The sequence below is a fragment of the Sordaria macrospora genome, chromosome 6 (genome assembly GCF_033870435.1).
Source record: "Sordaria macrospora chromosome 6, complete sequence".
NCBI classification, from domain to species: Eukaryota; Fungi; Ascomycota; class Sordariomycetes; order Sordariales; family Sordariaceae; genus Sordaria; species Sordaria macrospora.
Window position 1 is genome coordinate 3,365,361 of NC_089376.1, and position 18,161 is coordinate 3,383,521.

Here is an 18,161-nt window from a genome sequence, read left to right on the forward strand (position 1 = left end):
TTGCTAAGGTACATATGTGTGTTTAGATCTCTTTCGTCTTCGTCTTCTTCTTTGGGATGGACCTAGCTAGCATTTGGGTCGGGCGTCTTTGGTTTTGATTTTGGAGTTTGTTTCTTGAGGTATGGTAGTTAGGTTTTGGGGTATTAATTTGCGGAGAGAAGAGGAGAAATCTGCGTGATAGGGCACGAAGCATCCACCGCACGCTATGGAGCAAGAACAAGAGCAGATGGATACGTGGATAGATGGATGCATGCATGCATGAATAGGGAGCATTCCGAGACGGATGAGCGAAAAGATTCTGTTCTGATGATGAAGCAAAGCGAAGTAAAGTAAAGTAAAGTAAAGTAAAGTAATGGAGGGATGGATGGCTGTATGGGCATGGGATAGAATCGGATACAGATACAGACACCTTGAGAGAGCCCGTCCGTCGGAGGACCGCAGCGAGTTAGATCTACAAAGTAGTAGTACGGATAATGCGGAGGAACAACCACAATGAATGAGTAAGCGGGTATTGATCACCCTTACAGTCTCACTTTGGCAGAAGTGAAATAAAGTACCTTACTTGCTTGGTATTGATTGACATCTTTGTAATTCTTCATATATGTGTCTGTCTTTCTGTCTGTCTGTTCTCTCTAATCTGATTTTGTTAGGGGGTTGAGAACACGTCTCCTCCTGTCTTCAAGTCCTCCCACATGCTGCCTCAACCTCTCTCTCTCTCCCACCCCTTATCCTCTTGTCCCTACGGTACCTAGCTTGACAACTCCCTGCACTCACTGACTCGCCCACTGACTCACACCCGTAAACAAAAGAAAGCTCAATAAAAGAAAAAGAATAAGTAGAATAAGAAAAACCCGTTATGATAGGTAGGTAGGTGGTAATATGAAAAAGAAAAATAAAAAAGGTTGACAATGTGTCTAAAGAAAAAAAACAAACACAAAAAACAAATATTCAATGCTTTCCTCCCTTCCGTCCTCTCCTTGCTCTGATGCTTTCGCCCCGATGCTTCCCTTCCCCTCCTGATAAAGAAAAAAAAAAAAAAAAAAAAAAAAAAAAGACAACGCCAAACGAACAGTAAAATATGGTTGTGGTATCATGGCTTATAGTTGTTTGTTTGTGTGATGATATGTTGCGTTGCTGTGTAAAGTTTTGATGGTGTTGTTGTTGGTTTCGTCCTTGTCGTTGCTTTGCCTCCTCCTCCTCTTCCTCGCCTTACTTTTCAGCCGATTTCAACCCCCCAAATGTACTCAAACAGTCAACCAGGGAGCACGAAGGAGAAAGGATACATAGGACTGGATAGGTAGGCAGAGAGTGAGACCGAGCGAGCGAGATTTGATAAGAAGAGATCTTGTTGATGTTGTTGCGAAGTTTTAAAAAGGAAAATGTTGGATTAGGTTTCTTCTTCGTCTTCTTTCCGTATCATCTTCTTTTCATACTCTCTCTCTCGGCTCCATCCGGCACTAGCAACCCATTTCTCCTTGTCCTTACTGCCTTCCTTCTCTTCCTTCCCCGTCCATTGTCCTGCCTCCTCCTCCTCAACATAAAAAGTAGTAAGAAAAGGAAAATAACACGACGCCTAAGATAGCGCTGCTATTCACACTCGCTGAAGGGTATCGAGTCACACACCACCACGCTCTCTCGTCCGTCCATCCGTCCGCCAACTGTAGTAATCAACCATTGGGGGACTTCTTCCTCCGTCTATAACCTCCTGCAGAAACCTCTGTCTCGCCGCCTCCCATTTCTGTCGCGAATATTTCGTCGGTGACTCCTAGGAATCCGGCGAACCATCCATCTCCATCTCCAGCTGTAGCTCCAACGCCGTTGTGGTGCTTTTCGTCTCCGTTATAGTGTTGCCGTCCTATGACACGCCTTGGGGCCGAGTCTGTGCGTCGCCGAAGGGAAGCGGGGGTAGGGCCTTATCCAGGCTTTCCCGACCGATGATCTGGTGGCCGCCCTTGTTTGATCTCAGCGAGCCGCTGGAGCTTTTAAGGTCGACGGATTTGCCGTTGCCGTTGCCGTTCATGAAACCAATGCTATACCCGCTATCAGCGCCGTCCTTCAGGGACTGGGGTGTTCCGTATCCATACCCTGTCTTAGGCGGTGTTGGTGGTGGTGGCCCGTAGTCTCTGTGGTCGCGAGCATGACCCCTCAGGAGCGGATTACCAAATCCCGCCTGTCTCTCCTCGCCATCTTTGGCAGGCGTCAGAGGGCGGTATTCGCTGTCACCAGTCAGGTTACTGACCCGGGTGTTGCGCGCATGTTGTTCGCCGGATGACCGTCCCTCTGCAGCCTCCTCAACCACCGGTAAGATGCTGGCTTGGCTAGCGATGTTGTCCCTGCGCTCGATGCTGCCAGGAGAAAGCGTCGTGCGGAGCGTCTTGCTCGGTACGTCCTCTTCTGATATGCCAGTCGTGTACGCCTCGCGCTCCGCCCTCTGCACAGTTGCCTCGGATTCGGGTGACTGAACACCTGATGGTAGAGGTGGTGGTTGATGCGAAGGGAGTGGTGGTGCTGATGTTGAAGAGCGACCGTTGCGTGCGCTAGACCAGCTACCCACTCGCTGCTGTTGCTGATCGGCCAAGGCTGCCTCTGCTTGCATTTCTGCGTCTCGCTCCTGGGCTTGGCGAATTGCTTCTTCACAAGACATGGTGATGCCGGAAATAAAGTTGATGAACCGCTCGCCGTACTCGTGAGGAGGTAAGGCGGAGATCTGATTACGATCGCTTGACAGGCCCTTCCAGAAGGTTTCGAGCTTCTTGATGATTCCGTACTATAATCACGTTAGCACTTGTCAGAAGTATACAGACCAGATAGACGTGGACTTACGTGTGTCAAGCAGTCAATCACTCCGAGGTAGTAGATCTCGTCCGCCGGAGTGTTGTCCTCATGGGTGGCACGGAATCCTCCGTCATCCTGGTTGAAAACAAAGCTAGCGCGGCTCTGGTTGTGCTCAAGTTCGTCGGGCATCCGGCTGCTCGTCTCTCCCATAGGGACTGGCCGCTCGGTTTTAACCATCTGCCGCAGTTCCCTAGCCTTCCGCGCATTCTCCAACTTAGAGGGGGTACGCATCAAGACGGAGCTGGGGTCCTCGCGTGAGTTGTCACCGCCAGGGTTGAAGACTCGCAGGGTCTTGTCCCGCAGGTTTTCTTCGTTCCCTTTCTGAAGATCATGGATACCAACGAGCAGAGAGTAATCCATTATTTCTAGCCTCTGCAGCAACCGCACATCCTTCTGGAGTTGCTCCAAAAACAGCTTCTTTTTCTGAAGTCCGAGTTCGAGATGTCGGTTTCGTCGAAGCCAGTTGAGGTCTTTTAGAGTTGCCTTTGGATTGTCGAGATCTTCGCCTTTGTAGTCGCGACCAATTGTTGAACCCTTCAAATCGTAGGTCTGGTGGATGTCCCGGTGCGGAGGGAAGAGGTTGTTCATGACGACAAAGTGAATCTTCTTGCCGTACGGGCCGGGCATCTTGACCCGGTGCAGACCGTAGAATTGCGAGAGAAGGGTGTTGGGGTTTTCGGTAACATGCTCGTAATAATCCTTAAGGATCTTGCGAAGGAACTTGTGCTCAGCATGGTGAATGGTCTTGATGATGTACTTGTAATCGCGAGAGAAGTAGAAGAAACTGCCGCTCTTGCCGGGGGAACCAAGTTCGGATAGTATATACTTGCCCGTCAGTGACATGAGGTAGTCTGCTGGATCCAGCTGGAAGCGTGCGCGGAGTTGTCGGAAAACCCAAGGCGCGTAATCCTTAAACTTGAAGTCATACTTGGCAGAGGGAATCATCTCGTTTCCGGCTCTTTTGCTAGGGGGTTAGGTACCATGTTATGCGAGAGAAAGGATGATGAAATGCTTACATGTCAAAGGTGGATTTTTGCTTTGCCTGGAAGTCAGCGTCCGTCAACGGACGGTCAAGCTTGGCATTTGTTCGCGATACAGAAACTCGAATGCCGGTAAGCATGTTGTATGCCGTGACCCAATTGGCATGCGTCTCGTCGACCTTGGTGCCAACCAAGACCCGGTCGTCGTCTTCGGCATCTCTCCTCCTCCTCTTGCTGGCCCGTTTCTCCCTGTAGACTTCGGCCCATCGCAACGCGTCGTCATCGGGAACAACTTCGTCACGAGGCATTTCCGAGTGGAGAGATCGTGTGTTTCTTCTAGCAAGACTCAGCGACGCCCTACGCACGCCAGCAACGCCAGTTGGTGAGAAGCGACCGGTTGCGTAAGTACCATCGAAGCCGTCCTTGGATCCACGGGGAGCCGAAGGTTTGGGAACGTCGAGGGTGTGACGTTGTTTAATACCGGGAACGGGTGGCGGTGCGAGGGCACTGGTGGAGGCTGAGATGGGTGCTGCAGGGTTGTACAAGGGCGGCGACGAGTAACGATGCGGTGAAGGAGGGCTGTTGGGTGCCAAATCGCGCTGCTGAGCTGGCGGTGATGATGGGAAAGGGTATCCATTGGGAGTCTGTTGGGCGGGAGGCGTGGCCGCCCCATTCTCGACGGTGCGAACATCTCCCCTGTTGATAGGACGCAAGGACATCTCGGTCGGTGATGGATGAATTGAAACGCTGTTGGCAGAGCCCGGGGAGCCGCGCGAGAAGGCACCCTTTTGGTCGTGTGTCGTTTGACCGTCCGGAGTTGGACGAGCCGAGTTCGACAACGGGACTGTCCGGTCCGGTATGGCGATGGGGAACCTGCCGTTTGGATGCGGCTTCCCGCTTTTCGTGATATCATGTCTGGCCGGCCTGTCGCTCCCGTCGGCCCTGTTGGTCCCGTTCAAGTTCATCCGATCTAGTTTCCTATTGATCCCATCTACATCGCCATCCAGACCTCCATTTAGCGAAGAGGTCATGTTGGGATGTCGTCGCTGGCTGTCCCCATTCAAGCGTGTCCTGATGTCCGAGTCGTCTGTGGAAGTGTGTGTCGATTGGCTCGAACCCTCGTCGTCGAAGCTCTCGATTGAGGTGTGAGAATGCGAGTGACGAGGAAGCGGGTGGTCATCGACCTTGCCGTTTGGTTGCCCGTATTGGCCGGCAGGGTTGAGATGTACGACGGCGGGGGAACGCTGGTAGATTGGCGAGTTTTCGTCGGGTACGAAGGAGGGCATCGCGGGTGGATAATGGCACCCGGAAACTGGGCAGCTAATGGCTACTCGGTGAGCGATGTTTCGGTATTATTGTCGGCTGGCGATGGCGGCGCACATGCTTCGACGGCGAGAGAGAGGTCTACGATGCCAACTGCCAACAGCGTGCCAACCCGGGGACAGATTGATTGTTGATTGTTGATTGTTGATTGTTGACCAAGTCGGTTAAGGGGTTTTCCGAGATTGGCGCTGTTCACGGTCGGGCCCGTTCGGGATCGAGAAAGGGGGTCGAATTAAGATGATGGATATGGCAGATAGGAAAGGAAGCGAGACAGGAAATGACGAGAAACGGCGGAAGACAATTGCGTCGGGTTGGAATCGAGTGGTTGTTGGTGTTGTGCGTGTGTGTGTTGTGCAGCTTGGCTGCCCCGACGTTGAAGCGGGTGGTGGTGGTAAGCAGGATTGGAGGCTGGGAGGATTGCCGTGGGTGTGCAGTGTGGTTGTTGCTGGCTGGCTGGCCGTTGGCGGCGGACTGTCTGGGGCTGGGTGCGTGCTGCCGACAGTGACGAACCAGCAGCGACGGCCACTTTGGTTCGTTCCTAGGGGAAGTCGGAGAAGCACCTCAGCCAGGGCAGGGCAACAGAAATGCTTGGCCTTGGCACTACGCACTCCGGACTATCAACGGAAAGCGAGAAGGGAAGCGACAAGGGTCGAGCTTGGCCTGAGTGCCTGACTACCTAGTAAAAGGTAGTAATGAGACGGCTCAAAGATGATGATGATGATGATGATGATGATGATGGTGATATCAAAGTCGTGTGTTATTAGTATCGTTAGGTCGTATGCTCGTTTCGTTCAACAGCATGAGTGTATGTGCCGTGGATGAGTTTCCCACAAAGTGAGTGAGTGCTTCAGATCGGTGTACAGCGGCAGTGAGTGCGACACAGACGGGACAAGGACAAAAGTGGAATGTCGCGCAATACGCAGGCGGCAGTGACAAAAAGGCGGACAAAACGGGTCAGAAGAGTAAGAGCGATGTGGACCTGCAAGGAAGATGAATTCCGCGAGAGAAAGAAAGATGAGAAAAAAGAGACAAGAGAGAAAATGAGTGTTTCCAATGGGAGGACCCTTGATTTCGGCACAATAGTGATGAGTGGGAACAGAGCAACGAAGGGATTCCCCGGTGGTGTTGGTGTTGTCGTTCCAGTTGTTGTTGCTACTGCTGCGCCAGTCCTATCTTTTTTGTCGCGCAGTTGCAAGACTGAACAGGAAGGCCGACAGGAAAGATGGCGATGCGATGCGATGCGGAATTGCCCTGGCCTGGAACTGGAATACAGCGGTTTGGGGGTCGCACACCAAGAATCACACGCAGCCGAGCTGACGAGACTGCAACTGCGAGGCGACAGTGACACAGTAACTGGGACCTGGAACAGGCGGAGACACCTGGTGGACTTGAGGCTGCACTCCAGAGTGGACTTGCAAGCGAGGAACGATGCAAGAACGGTCCACGGATCTACGGCAACACGGCTAGCCTACTGCAGCCAGTGGCAGCCAGTGACAGCCTCCAGCTTTGCCCAGGGGAACAAGGCCAAGACATCCCAAGAAATCTCCAAGCCACCACTGCAGTCTGCCACTGAATGCTGTAACAGGCCAGTGGAGAGAGAGCGTCGGGGATTTGGAGGGCACAGCATGGAAAATCCAAACAAATGATTGCCGAACAAACGACTGGATAAAAAGTGGGAATATGGAATGGCTTGGCGCTCTTCCTGGGGCATCTCCCCATCCACGCACCGCAGTGGCAGCTACCAAACATAAACTCCAACAAGCAATTATTTTTAGAGTTTGCACAATTTTTATACGAGCTTTGTTTACTTTTGTTGCATTGCCTTTCCAGTCTGCTGGGTTTTGATATCGAATCCCTCTTCTCTGAGAAAACTTCTCTTATTTTTTTCAGCTCTCATCATTGATGGGCCAATTGGTCTCCATTACCTACTGCCCGACCCGAACGGCAAAACCCGTGAGAAGAACATCTCAAACACACAACGAAGCACACGAGAACACAAAACCCACCTCGGCTAGGTACACTACACTACTCATCTAAGACAGCAGCCAGAGCGAAAGGAAAACTCTGACCGAAGATCCCGTTTGGAGTTTTCGCCATCAGGAACCCCTATCCAGACTGGATACCTGCCCTTTCTGAGTCGGTGTCATCGTCCCCAACAATAACCGAACCCAAGACTTTGAACGAGATTCAACCCCATCCCATGCTAAACCTCAATTCCCCCTCGGTATTTTCCAAAAATCCCGGTGACCGATCATTCAATCGCTTCACATTTGGTGCATGCACAACCAGTCAACCTATTGTGGTTCCCTTGCAGTCCCAGGCAGTCCCAGACAGTCGCAAGGGATCGCATATCGCATCGCATCGCAACGAGTGCCCGCGCTGCCACGCAAAGCCACGTTCCCACCCGCTGCCCCCACATCTCATTTAAAGCGCTGCCCGCTGAGCGAGCGGAGACCGCACGGGAGACGGAGACGGGGATTGGGATTGTAGGAGTTTGGGACTCTCGGGTTTCCATTCAGCCATTCAGCCATTCATTCATCCATTCATCATTCATCCCCTGGTTATATACTGAATAAAACTCACGACGACGTGAACATGGCCAGGTTTGTCTGTTTGGGTGTAACAAATCTGGGGCAGCACTGATGATCGCTCGGTGTTAGGTAATAAGATAAGAAGGAAGGTAAGGTATGATGTCGTTTTACATTCCATTTCTACTTTTGGTAGTTTTACGTCAACCAGCAGCTCATCATCGCCGTATGGACGAACATCATACCTACCTGTATGTGATAAGAAACAGCGGACAGCGGACAAATCAAATGGAATATCAGATCTTCAAAACAAGAAAAGACCACTATCCATATACCGATAGCACTCAACGCTGGTATCAGGCCAACAACTCTTTTGACCGGCGACTCACCGACCCCCAAGTCCGACCAACAAGAGACAATGTTTCGAATAAAAACAAAAACCAAACCCCGCTTTCTGATGTTTCTATTCATCAAAAAAAGATCAACAGATTCTGAAACGATGCTCAAGTAGGACAAAGAGGAAAGAACTGAACACGGCACCAGACCACTCACACTGTACCTACCTCACCTACCGTACCTACCCAGCACTCATGCGGTTTCTATGTACTTGGAGATGAATGAGCTAGCTCGCAAGTCATAGGAAATACCGTACCTAAACCAGATCTGCTAGACAAACTCGGGACATCCATCTGGTCTGGTCCTGAAAATGCACAGCCGCCGGTGGCTGGGTTAACATGTTTTCGACAACAGCGACGTCCGTAATATATGTTATGACTGAATGCTCATCGACAGCCACTGAATGAATGTCCTAGCAGGGTAGACTTTTAACCCATACAGCCTACTGCCGCGTGGACATGGATGATTTGCAACGAAGACCTGCCAGAGGAACTGAGGAATTCGGTACGTGCTACGAGAAGTAGGTAGGTAGCTAAGGGTAGGTATGGTAGGTAGTCAGTCGCCAAGCTCGAGATGAAGTCGCCAATTACCTCTACAGTATCAAAAGGTTGAGATCATGTGATTCCGGACCCCCCTCCCCTCCTCTCTCATCCTATCAAAACCAAAAGAACCTGGAACTCCATGTTTCACAAACCTGAATGGAAGGGCCCAGGAAGTGATTTGGCGGGGGGTCACGGGGTCGTACCTCTTACTGTTGTTTATAGGACGTGGGAGTTGGGGAAAGAACGAACGTCAAGTCGTCAACCATTTGGGCAAGCACGATGATCACACATATTTTTTTTCGAAATCAATCACGACATTGACATCGGGATGGTCTAATCGGTTTTACCCACCATCATCAATGAAAGCAACCAAGCGGCGTTCGTCGAGTTTTCACAACTGCATCGTCCATGGACCATGTCTCGACTTTGGACCTCGCCTTAGTGTCCGAAGCAGCGATCCAGGAAACGCCAAAGCATCGCATCGACCATTTCTTCCTAACATAATCACGGGTCATCACGAGCAACATGGAAGAAAAACGTTAACGATTAAAGAAGCGCTTCATAAACGCCTCAAATCAATTCAGTGGTATATGATAACCGCGAAACTCGCTAAAAATCCCAGGAACCATTCATGACCAGCTAACCAGACACCCCTTATAAAATGCTTTCATACCCAAACCCAGAAAAGAAAAAAGAGAAATGCTAACAGAATACAATGCAAGTCTTCATCCCTCATCTTTCATCCTTCCTTTTCCTACCCACTCATCTACAACACCCTCCTCTCAGTAATAGCCTCACCAATGGGCTTCACACTCACGAAACCACCGTTGCCACCACCAAGCTGATACACCTTCTTGCCTCTCAACCACGTCTCCTTCACGCGGCCCTTGAACTGGTGGCCCTCCCAAGGACTGCACTTGTTCTTCCACTTCATGTCGCCCGCCCTCAACACCCACTCCTCCTCATCATCGAAGACGCACACATCGCCGTCCATGCCGACCTTCAACCCGCCCTTGCGGTGAGAGAGACCAACCTGCTTGGCCGTGGCCTGGCAGCATAGCCGGACGATGTCAACAATTGACAAAGGAGCGGCGCGCTTGGTGGCGGTGGTGTAGAGGATAGGCAGACCGAGACCGACGGAGGAGATGCCGCCCCAAGCAGCGAAGAAGTCGCCTTGACCTTGGGGACCGGCAAGGGCGTCCTGGTGGACGTGGGCCAGCTCGGCAGCGTGTTCGTGCTCGCCACAGCAGTCGGTCTTGTGATCGGGCTTCTCCTCGGGGAGGGTGACGTCGATGCCGGAGTCGGTGAAGCGGAGGCTGGGGCGGCGGAGCATGGTGTTTTGCTCGGGCTGGACGGCCAAGTGGTCGGGCAGCAGCTTGAGCTCGGGGGTGCAGGGGCTGTGGTCAGAAACGACGGTGCGGATGCAGCTGTCTTCGCCGGCAGTGAGCTCATCCCAGAGCTTGTCTTGGTTGGACTGCTCGCGGATGGGCGGGCAGCACTTGTGGCGGGTATCACCGTCCTTGATGTTGTCAGAGGCGAGACCGAGGTAGTGGAAGCACGTCTCAGCTGTGATGTTGACGCCGCGGGCGCGGGCGTTACGCAGGATCGGAATAGCCTCGGTGGCCGACAGGTGGACGATGTGCAGGTGCAACTGCGGGGCGAGGTCGGCCATGGAGAGAATCTCCTCGATGGCATAGGTCTCAAATGCGGGCGGGCGCGACTCGAGGAAGGTCGAGTAGCTGGTGAGCCCACCCTTGGGGGCCAGGGGTGGTTCAGAGCGGGTGACACCGTCGCCGACCGAGTCGGTGATGGGCGGGAGCATCTCGGCGTGGAACATGAGGGTCGTCGGGGTGTCCTTGAGGGTGGTCATGGCGAGAGCAATGTCGGTTGCGGAGACGGCAGGGAACTCGTCGACTCCAGACTCGATGAGGAATCCCTTGAAGCCACGGACACCGGCCTCGACAAGGGGAAGCAGCTGGTCAGCGTTGCCGGGGATGACGCCGCCATAGAAGCCAACATCGACCCAGCATTGGTTCTGAGCAGCAGCAAGTTTTACCCTGAAGCCTTCAAGTGTGGTGGTGGGAGGTATGGCGTTCAATGGCATGTCGATGACGGTGGTGACACCGCCCGAAGCAGCCGCCCTCGTGCCAGTCGCAAAGCCTTCCCATTCTGTACGGCCGGGCTCGTTGAGGTGGACATGGGCGTCGACCAGGCCAGGGATTATGAGTTTGTTGCCGTAGTCCACATATGTGGTCGATTCGGGAAAGGATTCTTGGGGGTAGATAGCCGGGGCTACGAAGACGATCTTGCCGGTGGTGGAGGAGATGGCGACGGTGGCGGGTGTGAGGAGGAGCGAGTCGTCAGGCTGAGTGAGAACGGCCCTGTTGGAGACGAGCACCACAAGCGGCTCGGATGCCGCGTCCAGGAGGAAGGTTGATACCGTCATTGTTGCGTGAGGTGTGTTGTTGTGTTGGAGTTGGGGTATATTTGGCTTGGTGGGAGCTCCCTCTGTGAAAAGCGGCAAGGCTGCTAGTTCTAGGAGAAGGAGAGGAAGCAAAAGCCAGAGGGAGAGGGAGAGTGAGAGTGAGTGTTCTCGTCTTTCCTCTTCTTGTTTCGTTGTGGTAAACGCTCACGAGCTCACAAGCACACCAATGTTCACCGGGATCCGGGGATAAGAAGTATGATCACCGGGATCCGGGGATAAGAAGTATGATCACCGGGATGCGGGAGCTTATCTGTGTTCGGACTTTATCCAGTGGGGTGTGTGTGACGCCTGGAAGGGGGTGTGGTATGCCGTGCCGGTGTAAGATGTTGGTTGATAAGAGGCGGATACGATATGTAAGACGCCGTTCCGGTGAACAATACTTGTAGATGTTGAAGTGTAGCTGATAAGAGATCCGGCTGTTTGGATATGGTTCTATTTCAAACAAAGAAATGGAAGTAGATATGTCCCAGGTGTAGAAGATAGGGTAGATAGAAAGATGGGAAGGAAAAAGAAGAAGAGAAGGGGTGAGAAGGGACTTATGAGATGGAAGCCATGCCCTTGATAAAGAAATCCCGAAGGATGGGTATCGGTTTCAACGGACTCGGATCCATCACGATGGGAAAAGCCCTTCACCCTTGAAAGTGCCGTTTGCCGCGAGGACTAACGAGACTCCACTGCCCTACTGGGACCGGTGTTAGCCCCGACCGATCGAGACATCGTGGAAGTGTGGATATCTGGTCAAGGATCGTGAGGCTTTCGCTGTGTGGTGAGGGAAAAAAGGAATGGGAGTGCAAGGGGCACGAAGACTCCACATGTCAGCTAGCTCGTGGCTCCGTTCGCCGCCGCACCGGCGAGCGAGCGTTTTCGACTTTTCGAGAGACTTTTTGTGGTTGGAGCTTCTTCCCCATACTGCCCCATGCTTCCCGACCGGGTCCCTTCGGGTGGTCCGTATGGAGGCGCACTTGGGCCCCCATCCCCAAAGACCTCGGAGTACGACGTCTTCCCCAGAAAATATCGAGTAAGATGGTTGGCAACAAACGAACGGGAGCATGGCATGTGGACTGTGGTGGTGGTCACGATGGTGGTGACAAGCCGGTATCGTAGACCGCTTCCCCCCATGATCGAGTAATCAACATCACACCCACACCCCAAGACGAGACTACTACATCATCGGCCAGCGCTCCTTTCCCCGGAAAGTTGAGATGAAGCTGTCACGCCTCTGGGTCATCTTGGGTACCCAACCTGGCATCCCCGGTCTGGAGATAAGATAGAGGAACGGTACGTAGGGCAGGAAAGTGGAAGGCAAGGTTGTAGATCAGGATCTTAAATTTGAGAAACCGATTGCTGATTGGACTCGGGGATGGAAGAGGACGGGAGATAACAGAATACCATATGATATCAGACCGTGGCACTGGATGGTCAATTGGGTTTGGCTCGCTGGCCAGAAGTAGTGTTTTAGCATGAAAGAGAAGAGGTGAGATAGATGACTGATACTGATAGGGAACATGTCGGAATGGAAGAAAGAAGAGACATTGAAGCCAAGACAATCCGTCTTTTTGCGGTCTCTTGCAGTTTGCATCTAGATTCCCTTTATCCGCGGCCGCTGATTGGTGCGCGCACTTCGCAGTGTTCCCTTTGCGGTTGCTGGTTTTGTTAGTCGGAAACAGCCGTAGTCCGATGCAAGCACGCCCCACCAGATAGGGCTCCAGACACGCCCCTCCACTACGAAAAGAAGATCGTCCAATGAGAACAGTGGGAGAAAAGTGGCTTTGTCAGGGTCCAGATGGGGAAGTCACCGCCTGCTAGGATCCTTTCCCATTGAATGCCACAGTGGATCGCGACGAACCCAATTGACAGGAGTGCCACTGCCTGATATCGGCCGCCACCAGGTACCGACGTACTTTACCGTTGTGGTGTTTTTGTTTTGTTGGTTGTGGCAGATTGACAGTTCAGTTGCAGTGAGGATCAGTGTGTTTCTCCAAGACACTCACTGCAAGGGAACTGCGTCACTGACGGATAGATAAGGAAATCAACATGACGACAACAGCAGAGCCTCTGCCAAATACGACGATTCCCAGAGACCATAGCTCTCTCAGTGAGAAACCAAGTGCCGGGCGATGACGACGATGCAGGACTCTCGTATCGGTGAGAAATCCTCTCTCAACGAGTTTCCGGGTTTGGGAGGCAGCATCCGAGGTTATTCAGTTTTAGACCGACCATGGTTGAAACTAGAAAGGCGGCGGGACTGCGGACTGTGTTTGAAATCTAGACGGAAGTGAGCGGAACCACTTCTGGCGGATAAGAGCGTTTCGAGTTTTGATCGAGTAAGAATCGAGTAATCGAGTAAATATCGAGTAACACTTTCCCACCGCTTGCTCTTGATTCGCCCAACCCAACGTTCCCTTGACTCGATTAGCCTCATTCTGTTTTGTTCTTCACTTCTCTTCACTTCTTCTGAAAGGCCGGCAACGTCACACGCCGACGCCGCCTTTGCTTGCTTTCGCTGTTCGTCAAAGTGGGCAGTTTGTTGTCGTCGTCACCCTCGTCGTCGTCGTCGTCGTCGTCGTCGGTGCCCCCAATTCAACGAAGCCAAACCCCGGCCAAGCTACCACCAAGGTTCCCAGTTTCCTGTGCTCGTCGTCGTGGCTGCCCTTTTTCGTTGGTCGCAATCTCGCCCGAATGTCGGCAATGCTGAATTGTGACTGCCACAGCAGAAGTGCAACTGCTACTGCAGGAGGACAATGCATCAGTTGGTGCAAGAGCGACTCTAACGAAACACAACCCAACGCAAGGAGCGCACCTGCAACTTGCATCAATTCTTATATAATTATTGCGTAGCTCAATGTGGATATCGCGGGTGGTTGTGGGAATCCACACTTGTCCCTCGACTCCTCCCCCAAAGAACCACACCAACACCAAAGACGCATCACGCTAGCTTCACCGCGCAAAGCACGGGCTTCGGGTGTGCTGTTAGTTGGGCGCAAAAAAGGGCTTGACCGACTCGACCATTTCTTCTCGGCACGTTCTTCCATCATCGTCAAATGCAAAACCACCACCGACTTTTTGGTCACGAGATTATCCACGAAGAGAACAAAAATCGAACCCAACCCATCACATCGTTGAGAAGCCAAAAGGTCTAGAAGCCCAGGGATATCCCCGACACTTGGCAAGTTAAGCTTTGTTCATCTTCTTCTTATTCCTTTCCTTCGAAGCTGCGACCATGACATGATTGTCCGTGCTCAGCTTTGACACAAAGACATCTGAGACAAGACTTGCGAACGAGCGGTGGTGGACAATGCGTTCGTTCGTTCGCTCGTTTCGCGCCGTTTCGGCAGCGGGGCGGCGGCGGCGGGACGGCGAAAAACTCCCAGACAAAAGAACCGAACGGACGGCCCGAGGTGAAGGGATTACCTAAGAGCAAGCACCTCTGCGCCCCTGAACAAAGGCCAAAGACCGAAGCATCCAGACCCTTTGAAAAGTTCAAGGACCCCGAAGTCGGGACGTTCCTGTTACATAACGGCATTCGAGGATGACTGTCGATCTTTTGGTGGTTCCTGCATATTCCCTAAACATACACCATAATGGTACCTGGACACGGGTACACCGGACACTGGGTACAGTCAGACAGACCTTTTGCGTTTGCGTTCACCCGAACAGGCGGATCAGAGCTGGAGAAAATGATGCTGGGTGCCATGTGTCAAGCTGGCATTGGCACGCACTTGGAAGCATCCTGTCGAGCTGAGGTCGAGGCCAAGTGGCCAAGAGGGCCGAGATGTGTCTTTTGGTGAATATGTATCTTTCTCTACCTACCCGCCCATAAGATTCCGTGGTTCGAGCTTTTCGTTTCCAGAAGAGCCGACGCTGCTGTTTCTTTCTTTGGTTTATCTCGTGGGCAAGTCGTTGAGCATACCCGTCGTGTTGACGGCTTTGTTTGTTCGAGGTAAACCAAGTGGGAGAAGAAAGGGATTGTCACTATTTCGAGCAGTATCCAGGTCCAAAGGGTTTCCATCATCTCCGACAACAAGAAAATGGGTTCTGATTCCATGTCACCTCACCAGCGCCCTGGATTAAATTCCACATGTATTCTCGCACCTTTGCAACACGATTTTGGTTATGGCACCGCCCACGTTGTCGAACTTGACCGTGGAAGTAGTTTCAGTTGTTCATGTCCGGCTCAGGAATATCGAAGTCGAGGAACACTTGAAGAGCCTCCATCCCTAGAAAATCTCGGATCGTGGTGTCCCATCTCTCGAGGTTCTGCTGACTGTCTCCATCCAGTTGCACCAGAATAAGTGGCAGTGATGTCTTTGTGTGATGGTTTGGGAATGGGTTGGGTTTGGTGTCTCTTGATGATAGATGGAGGACTTCAGACTCCGGATGAACCAGCTGCTTGGCATTCCAAAGTGAAGGGTTGAAACCATGAAGGCGGTGGCAAAGAATAGGGCGATATGAGATGAGGTTTGCCTGATTCGAACTCGAAAGTATCGAAGACGGGAGACCTCGAAGTTGTCGTTTTTAATGTCGAACGTCCCATCGCCGGTCTTATGCTTTGCTGGCAGCGCTGGACACTCTTTTGTTTTAAATGCCATTTTACTTTGGATCCCTCCTCTTGTTTTTGCTTGTTCTTGTCGTTCTGTTCAACTTTAACGTAGCAAGAACATTCTACAATGGCTGGACCATCCTGAAGCCCCAAGCTTCAGCGACAGCGACAAAAAGGACCAAAACCCTCTTAAGGAGATGAGGCCGAGAACACCAAAGGATGATTAGGCGCCAAGTGGCGCCATAAGAGGCGGTATTGCTGGGTTCGTTCCATTAACAGTGCGGATGTCCAGATTATTGGCTAGGGCAGCGTCGTTGTCTTCTTCGTCTCTCACAGTGGTGACGCCAGGTCTCTCTCTCCGGCCCTCGTAAGAACATTATTCAGCTTCGAGGCGCAGTCGTCCTTCTCTGTCTATCTGTAGCTCTCGTCCCTGAGTATGAGCTCCATGAACTTCTGGATAGCATCCACGGCAGCCATGCGCATGCCGAGAATGGCTACAGAGAACTGGCCGTCCAGCATGAGCAGGGCGCCCATGGAATCGTCAAAGATCTTGACGGTGACCTTTGTGCTGGAGGTGTGCTGGTCATCCTCGATACCGCTGCTGATGTCGATAATCTCGTGGATGGAGTTGCTGGTGGGACAAGTCACAAGCCCGGCACCGGAAGCCGTGCGTGTAACGGTCGCTATCAAGCGGTCTATCGACTCCTACCGAGACTCTCAATTCTCTGATTACCATGGCAAGCATGGCCACCAAAGTTGCACCCCTTAAAAAGCTCCCCCAAGTCATATGGGAAGTCATCAACACTACCAAGATAGTACCTGAAATCCCTCCCCTTATTCCTTCTTATGAGGATTTGAGAGGACTTCTTTCCAACATCGAAGCCGTTCGTGGTGTTAGGGCGTCACTCTGATGCCTCTCCCGTTCTGCTATACCTCTAGTATTCACCCTATTACGGTTCGTACTAGGGAATGTCCTGCGAAAGATTCGTAATGCTTTTCCGGAGAGTGCTTATCCTTTCGTCCGAACCCTTGGGACTCACTCACTGGGCCTGGGTGACGGAAACCCCTTTTGAAGCTCTATTTTCCCGCACACTTCTCTCCTCCTCTCACTCGCCTCGGTCATCGCACAAACTTTGCGCTTCCCCGATTACTCAACAATCTCCAGCCTGAGACAGCGACCAAACTAGAGTCATCAACCTCAGCAACAATAATCTCAGCTTCGGCCCACCTTCGCCCACCACGAACGCGTTCTTTGACCGAAAAACACTTTCGCCCCTATAATGAAAAGAGCCAACAACGTCGTCTGACTCTGACTCCTCCATAACTATCTCCTGGGCACAGAGGAAAAGTCCATCGCAAGCAAGAGGGTTGCGAACACCATCCACATTAGTCACAGCAAACATACGCGCCTTGAGTCAAAGGTGACAGTACAAGTATTGGGAGGAGCCCTTCTCGCGCTGTAAGTATGACTGGCTTCGTCTTCATAAATATCCTGCAAACCCGCCATCTGTCGCCTCTGTTGTCAACTTCCCATTAATCTCTACAATTTCCATATATATGCGCGCCTGTTTATCACCACCTCCTAACTCCTTCCTAGCTCGAAACGATACCATTCGGTCCGCTTCCTGTCTCATGAGCAGGAGGTGACATACAAACACTGACAGGAGCCTTTCTCGCGCTGTACGTATGACTTCCGTCTTCTTGACTATCCTTCATCACCATGTACTTACCCCCTCCTAGCTCGAAACGATACATTCGGTCCGCTTCCTCCTTTGAGCCGCTTCGTACGAACCATCCGGATGGCGTTCATTGTCCTCTACAAGGGTCGCCAGGCCTCCATTAACCTACGCAACCCACTTGGCCACAGATAGGTTCTACCTGAAGATGATGGCCGCAACAGTCATCTTCCTCACCGGTGAGGAGATGGACGTGGCGGCATGCACAACCTTTGATAAACGCCTCTTATCAAAATCCGGTCCAGATAGCCCAAGCATTGCCGGACTTCGTGGCAAAGAGCGATGCCGTTCATGGCATCTTTGCCTTTCCGCGTTACGACTTCCCTTCGGCGGACTTTTTGGAGAGATCGGCGACGCTGAAGGAGAGGCTCAACGGTGTCACTTGCTGCAACGCTTACTAGAGTATCTCCTGGGCAAGAAGCCAGAGCCCAAGTTGATTTACGTCGCCGGTTATCTGTTGCCTTACCCGATCACCCCGGAGAACCCCGACCGCGCTGTACTGGTCTCGGTTTGTAAGGGTAACTCACTGCGCGCCCCCGCCAACTCTCCCACTCCGACCACCTACAATAACTTCAACCCCAACAAAGCCCTCAAGTCAGGCATCCGCGCCTCTGCCCGCGCAGAAAAGCACGATCCCCAGCGACTCTGGAGGCAGCCAGTTCCCGGCAACGGGGAAGGGAGGCTCCTCCAAAAATACAAAGCTCGATGACAACCGACGATCAAAGTAAACTGAATTGGAAGTGTCGGCCAGGTATGGCATTGTGGGAAAGGCGGAAGAGATGTTGGGGTTGGGCGG

The 18,161-nt window shown here is 52.2% G+C and overlaps 3 protein-coding genes across 3 annotated transcripts; 1 reads left to right on the forward strand and 2 right to left on the reverse strand.

The window, feature by feature from the left end:
• Positions 1-1,036: 1,036 nt before the first annotated feature.
• Positions 1,037-5,852, reverse strand: SMAC4_08733 (uncharacterized protein). Its single transcript, XM_003344435.2, has 3 exons — positions 3,852-5,852; positions 2,824-3,799; positions 1,037-2,767 (listed from the first exon to the last, which is right to left on the reverse strand). Exons 1-3 carry the CDS (start codon positions 5,099-5,101, stop codon positions 1,856-1,858), a joined length of 3,138 nt encoding a protein of 1,045 aa, XP_003344483.1. The 5' UTR covers positions 5,102-5,852; the 3' UTR covers positions 1,037-1,855.
• Positions 5,853-9,370: 3,518 nt separating this feature from the next.
• Positions 9,371-11,050, reverse strand: SMAC4_08732 (uncharacterized protein; the record flags this gene model as incomplete). The annotated part of the gene is made up of 1 exon (XM_003344434.1): positions 9,371-11,050. The coding sequence occupies one exon, from the start codon at positions 11,048-11,050 to the stop codon at positions 9,371-9,373; it is 1,680 nt and encodes a 559-aa protein (XP_003344482.1).
• A 6,463-nt stretch (positions 11,051-17,513) lies between these two features.
• SMAC4_08730 (uncharacterized protein) lies at positions 17,514-18,074 on the forward strand (the record flags this gene model as incomplete). The annotated part of the gene is made up of 1 exon (XM_003344433.1): positions 17,514-18,074. The coding sequence occupies one exon, from the start codon at positions 17,514-17,516 to the stop codon at positions 18,072-18,074; it is 561 nt and encodes a 186-aa protein (XP_003344481.1).
• Between the last annotated feature and the right edge of the window lie 87 nt (positions 18,075-18,161).